The sequence below is a fragment of the Struthio camelus genome, chromosome 18, assembly GCF_040807025.1.
Source record: "Struthio camelus isolate bStrCam1 chromosome 18, bStrCam1.hap1, whole genome shotgun sequence".
Lineage (NCBI taxonomy): Eukaryota > Metazoa > Chordata > Aves > Struthioniformes > Struthionidae > Struthio > Struthio camelus.
In genome coordinates, this window is record NC_090959.1 from 18,101,094 (window position 1) to 18,107,244 (window position 6,151).

Sequence of the window (6,151 nt, forward strand, 5' to 3'; positions counted from 1 at the left end):
CCGCCACTTTCAGAATTGAGGAGTCCACTCTCTGTTCCAGGTTGTTTTGCTCGGGGATCATAAACAGCTGCGGCCCGTAGTCAACAATGACTTCTGCAAGAGTCTTGGCATGGAGACGTCTCTTTTTGAGCGTTACCGGAATCAGGCTTGGATGCTGGATACGCAGTACCGTATGGTGAGGCTTTTCTTATGTGGATTGTCTTTTTTCCATCACAGTGAATGTTGCAATCAGGGCTTGCCTCAAGCCACTGAGAAACAGATATTCTCCAGTAGTGCTTTCCCTTCCTGGGGTAATGAATAATGCACTTGCACAGTGCAAGGCAGAGCACAGTGGCATTGCAGGTGAAGCCTGTCCAAAAAGCAGCTGAGGGCGGAGGGGTTCCTTGGTTTTTTTGTTCATCTCAGTTTCTCCCCTTTTCTCTGCCAGCACAAAGACATTTGCAAGTTCCCATCGCAGGAGTTTTATGAAAGGCGGCTGAACACATGCCCTCGGCTTTTTCGTAAAGCCAGCGTCTTCTACCACAAAGACAATAAATGCTGCCCGATTATCTTTGGGCACATAGAGGGGAAGGAGCAGAGCCTCATGATTTCTACTGAGGAAGGAAATGAGAACTCCAAAGCTAACCAAGAAGAAGTGGAGCAGGCGGTAAGCAGAGGCCAGGAGAAGGATCTTGGGGTATAGCGGGAGCTGCGAAATTTTGGCGTGTTATCCTAGGGCAGTTTGCAGATCACGGAGGGAAGATGGGATTGTTATGGTGAGCAGGGATGTAGAATGAACGTCAGTGGGAAAACGGGCTCCCTGTGTGCAGAACCTGCCTGGAGTTTTTCTGGGTCTCAGTACGCCATGCCACGCTCCTCCCTGTGAGAGGCAGTTGCAGGGAAGCGTGACCCCCAGCAGAGGGAATAGTGCAGCCAGGTACTATTGCGACGTTTCGGGTATGGCGTTGGAGGGACCCATGTCCTTCCGCCCTCCAGCAGGGTGTGTTGGTTGCGGGCTGCTGTTTCCCCATCAGCAGGACCTTGCCTCTCCCCAGGTGAGGACGGCGAAGCAGCTGACGCTAGATGGCACCATCCGGCCGGAGAGCATCGCCATCCTGAGCCCCTACAACGCCCAGGTGTCCGAGATCAGCAAGCGCCTCTTGAGGGAGGGCATCCGTGGAGTGACTGTTTGCACTATCATGAAAAGTCAAGGTGAGGCTCTCAGGAGAGGGAAGAGTTATTCCTCTTCCCTCCTGCCTTCCTGAGGAAGTTAAAGCAACTTCTCGCAAAGGCAAGAAAATCTGATATCCGGGTCATTTCAGCCATGCAGGAGGCATCTCTGGGCTAGATTTCTGGGTGATTTGTGATCATAATTAGTTCCTTGGAAGCCTTTGCAGTGCCCAGGCAGGGAGAGACTGATGAACATAAGAAGGTAGTTTTAATATGAAGGACATCTGAAGGGGATATTAAAGAACCTCCATAGTAATAGTAAAGTATAGAGCAATGACCCGGAGTCAAATAGCCTCCAAAGCTGGAGACGCCCAAATGGTGGCTTGCAGTTCTGTGGATGCTTGCTATAGAGAAAGGAGTGCCTTGTGATGCAGCCAGACACTTTCTGAAAAATCTTGTTCAATTCCCTCTTTCTAGGAAGCGAGTGGAGATACGTGATCCTGTCCACTGTGCGCTCCTGTCCCCGATCAGAGATTGATAGGAGACCCACAAAAAGCTGGCAGAAGAAGTACCTGGGATTTGTTACTGACCCAAACCAGGTTAATGTTGGTATCACACGAGCTCAGGAAGGCCTCTGCATTATAGGTGAGTAGCGTGGGAGCGTGCACAGGCTTGCAGGGGAACAGGAAGATTTTGATAAAGTAGTGGACCTCCAAACCAGTAGAACCAATGATCTTGCTTTGCTCCTCTGCCCTTTAGGCTGTCTGTGATTTAGAAATTGAGCTATCTGGGAAATCTACACAAAGCCAAGATCGTGCATGTGGCTCATGCATGTTGCTGGTATATGTGCAGCATGGATAATTTCTCTCACCCTCTGGTTCAGGGTGTGTTGTTTCCATCACTTGTGCCCTCAAGTTCTCTTCTAACTGAATTCGGCTGCTTATTTTCCTACTAATCATGCAGGTATAGGCTGTGATGTGTAGAGAAGCTGCTAGCAAATATGGCAGCCCTAAAAAGGGAGCTGTGATTTCACAGAGCTCCGGCTGAAGGAAGTGTCCCTGCAAGCTATCCAGTACCATTAGGCTGGAATTGCTAGCCAAAAGTTTCTGGCCAGTCTCTGATGGAGTCCTATTAGCCTCTTCTGGCCACTAACCCCCTGCCCTCCTTCCCTGTATCTCTAGGAAACCGTTACCTCCTGGAATGCAACCCTCTATGGAAGAGACTGCTTCAGCATTACATGCAGCACAACTGCTATACCACAGCCCAAGCTATTTCTGTCAGGAAGACTTTAGCCCTCCACTGATGAGAATGGATTATACCTCGATGAGCTCGTCTCTACCTGAACTGTTACGTGTGCCTTGGGGAACGATGCACTCTTTCCATTATTCAAACATTAACCATTGAGCAAAATGCACTAAGAGAGCCTAGACCTTTCCTTGCACGTTGACAGCTCAGGCTTCAGTGTGTGCTTTGGGTTTTGGGGTTTTTTGTCAGTGCAACTTTGGACAGGAACTTTCAGCTCTAGCAAACCAAAAAGCAACGGGAATGGATGGATGGGCTTGTGACTTTATTGATGATGATGTTGTTTTTTTAACTATAAGACGCTCAGCGGAGCCGCCATCCTATTTCTTTGTGCAGCTATGCTTTGGGGACCTAATCTACATTCCGTTCATCAAAAGCTGAATGACTGCATGCAACAGATCTGCAAGGCAAGCTGTGATTTGCCATACAGGACCAAAGCTTCTGAGTTATACCACTCATTTTAAAACCAAGGCCAGGGAATTTTTAAGACTTCTTATTTCTTGAAGCAGAAAAGCTTTTTTTTTAAGTGAAGGAAGAAAGCAAAAAGAGAACCACGTAACATTCTTTATCTAGCCAAAATGCTGTTCTCAGAGCTTATAAATATCACAGAGCCAAGGCCAAGTTGATTTTGTAAATAGATTTGCTTACTCTTTGTACAAAGAAGGAAGTTATCCTCACCATATAGAGTTACTGAAAACTGAGAACTGCTCCTACCTGGAAACTTTGAAATTTGTAAATGTATTTTAAACTGTTCGGGATTTTATTTGAAATTTTCTCTTCCTGTAAGAAACCCTTTTCCTACCCCTTATTTTTTTAAAGCTGCTTCTAATTTATTAACTTTTAACTCTGAACTTTGTCTCACACTTGATGGCCTGAGCTTTTAAGAGGAGTGTTGGAAACTTGATAAATGTATCATGACGTATATGTGTATAATGTATTTTTTTATTTTTATTTTAAGTAACCAAACTGCTGCGAACTGGAAATTGTGATTCACTAGAGAAGGCTGCATTTGCCCATGACTTACAGCTGATACAGATGTATGGTGATGTGGTGAAGTGGGGCTCCCTACTGAATCATGGAGGTGCTTTTTGCAGCGTGGTAGTTTCAGGGGAGCACCTTTTAACTCGTTCCGGTTCTGAATGTATGAAGTGCCTGCCTCAGCTCTTCGTGAGACCAAATGCATGACTGTCTCTGGATGCTCACATGGGATTGAGCCAAAATGCAATCACAGCATTTTTTTTGCACCAAATGTATATTGTGCTGGACAAGAGTCATCCCTGGCATAAATGATGGGTCCCCATGACTTCATGGTGTAACGGCAGGGATGAATTTGGTCCTATATTTGCACTAAAAATGCAGCAGGGCTCTTTTCCCAATGTGAAGGAACGTGCAATAAGAAAGCACTGTGTCTGAAAAAAATCCATTTGTAATGCTGTGTTCCTTTTCATGCTCTGATTCTGTGTTAAACTTGATTCAAGAATCTATGGAGAAAATTTGTTCCTCTTTTCCTTATTTTAAACTGCCTCCCTGCACTTCTGCACCTGGTGGATTCGAGCTGTACGCTAGAGACTTCCTAGGCTTGCTTTTATATTACTGAGGCATAACAACTAGCGTATGGCTTGAAATTCCACATGGGACAAAAGCCTGTAGGAAGTAACTCCACTGGTTCTAAAGATGCTCAATAAAAACTGGTAAGATATCAAGGCAGATGTTCATGGTTCCTCCCTGAAGCCATCGCACGCTGAATCTTAAGGATTTCACACCAGCCTTATTTTGCAAATATTATTGCAATTCCAAAATAAGCTTATATGGGAATCATTTTGTGGACTACTGAAGTGCAGTCATCTCAAAGGCGCTGTGGAGGATTGCAGAAGCTGCTGGCATCCTTAGGTTAAATACTTCAGCAGGGTGCAAGCAGTCAGCAGATAGTCTAACAAACTCATCCTGCTCCCTTTAGAACCAGTGGGCCCCATTTTCATCATCTAATGTAAATGAAGAGTCCCTCCCTTGATTTTCTGCTGGTTATTTCATTACATCTAACACAAATGAGGAGACTCACCTGAAGGTTAGTGGCTTAGTCCAATACTCATGTGTGGGGTTTGGCCATGCGTTTGTATAGACCAAGAAATAGACCCCCCCCCCCCAACCCCCACTTCCCTTTGCCTGCACCGGGGAAAAAAAATGTTTACTGCTACTCCTTGGAAGATAAAGCCTAGAATGAAATGCTTTGTTGAGTCACTTCTGTGTTGCAAGACAGTATCTTGACTTTTGTCTCTGAAGATGCGTTTTATAACTTGTGTTTAGAAAATGTTCTCCTAAACCACACAAACAGCAGTGACAGCCAGCCCCCAGGCCTAGGCTGTTTGTGCTGTGCACAGGTAACTGCAGAGTTGGTCATGTAGCTGCAATAGTCAGGGATAGCAGAAAGTGCAATTCATTGAAAATTTTTCTAGACTGTTAATGGTGACTGAATATTGTGTTATGGATACTGTGTTCCTGTCTTTATGCTCATGGATAGCTAGAATCATAGATGTTAGTACAGGAAAAAAAAGTTCAAAGTAGTCTGGTTTCATTTGCACACAGAGCTTTGAATTTACTTTTGAAAGAATTTTCTGTGAAAGCAAATATTCTTATAACACTCAAAACAAAACAAAGCAACAAAAAGACCCTTTTGTAATTCTAGTAGGAAATCACTGTCAACCTGGTGCACAGGCTTGTGTGATCACAATACTAATGCAGCTCATGGACGCAAGAACCCTGTTTCAGGGAGACACAGGTGCATTCATCCAGCAGAATGACTTAATTTGCTCTGCACTAGCTAGAGCTCGACCGTGAGTTAAACAGCGGGGACCTGTACGCACAGCAAACCGCTGCAGGCCCTGGTCTGTGCTGTGACCAGTCTGTGATCACAGAAACCGCCCTGCACCCTGCTCTGACTTGTGGTGAAATTACAGACATACAGAACTGGGAAAAGTCTTTGGCTTCAGCTGGCAAAGGAGAAGCCTAGAGGATGGTTTTGGAGGATTTGGACAGATCTGTGTAGGATGATCAATTTATTGCAATAAAGTATTTTTAAAATAGAAATGAAATGTTAAGTGTAATGAAGTGTAAATTAAGGAACTTTAAATGTGGCAGGTTTTTATCTTTTGTATGTCTGTGACTTGCAGCAGACCTCAAACTGCATTTTGGACACAAATATTTTTACCTGCTTCTAATGTTTGTAAGAATGAACCTCAACATTCCTTTTTGATATTTAAGCCATAATTGTAAAAATTATTTGAATTTATTTAAATAATAAAATTTATTACTAAAAGGTCTGTTTATGTCACAGTGACTAGAGTCTGTGCGGGCCCAACTGTATTTGGACTGAACCAAACCATAAAAGAGAAAATGAGCGTTAAGTGCAGTATGTGACCCAAAAGATTGTCTTCTAGATATTGCTTCTATGGACACATTGCCCTTTCCTGTTTGTTTGTTTGTTTGTTTGTTTGTTTGTTTTTTGGGGGGGGGTCTTTTAGAGGGAATGTTTCATGCACTGTAGAGGGGTGAGCATGAAATCATGACTAGGTAATTATAAGGCATGGGGTGTACAGGGTGAGAGGAACCAGAGATGGAAGGAAGGTGGGGTGGCTGATTTCAGGAGCCTGGCATTCAGGTGAGGTGTTTTGGAGGAAGGAAGAGGGAAAAATTACTTAGGGGG

The 6,151-nt window shown here is 44.4% G+C and overlaps 1 protein-coding gene across 4 annotated transcripts in view; it reads left to right on the top strand.

The window, feature by feature from the left end:
• Window positions 1–5,768, top strand: part of HELZ2 (helicase with zinc finger 2) — a 34,926-nt gene extending 29,158 nt beyond the window's left edge. For all 4 annotated transcript variants that reach the window (XM_068912197.1, XM_068912194.1, XM_068912195.1 and 1 more), the window contains exons 16-20: window positions 41–175; window positions 428–646; window positions 1,035–1,191; window positions 1,627–1,794; window positions 2,331–5,768. In XM_068912197.1, coding sequence (XP_068768298.1) covers window positions 41–175; window positions 428–646; window positions 1,035–1,191; window positions 1,627–1,794; window positions 2,331–2,452 — 801 coding nt within the window. In that variant the 3' untranslated portion in view covers window positions 2,453–5,768. The remainder of the gene's footprint in view (window positions 1–40; window positions 176–427; window positions 647–1,034; window positions 1,192–1,626; window positions 1,795–2,330) is intronic.
• Window positions 5,769–6,151: the final 383 nt, after the last annotated feature.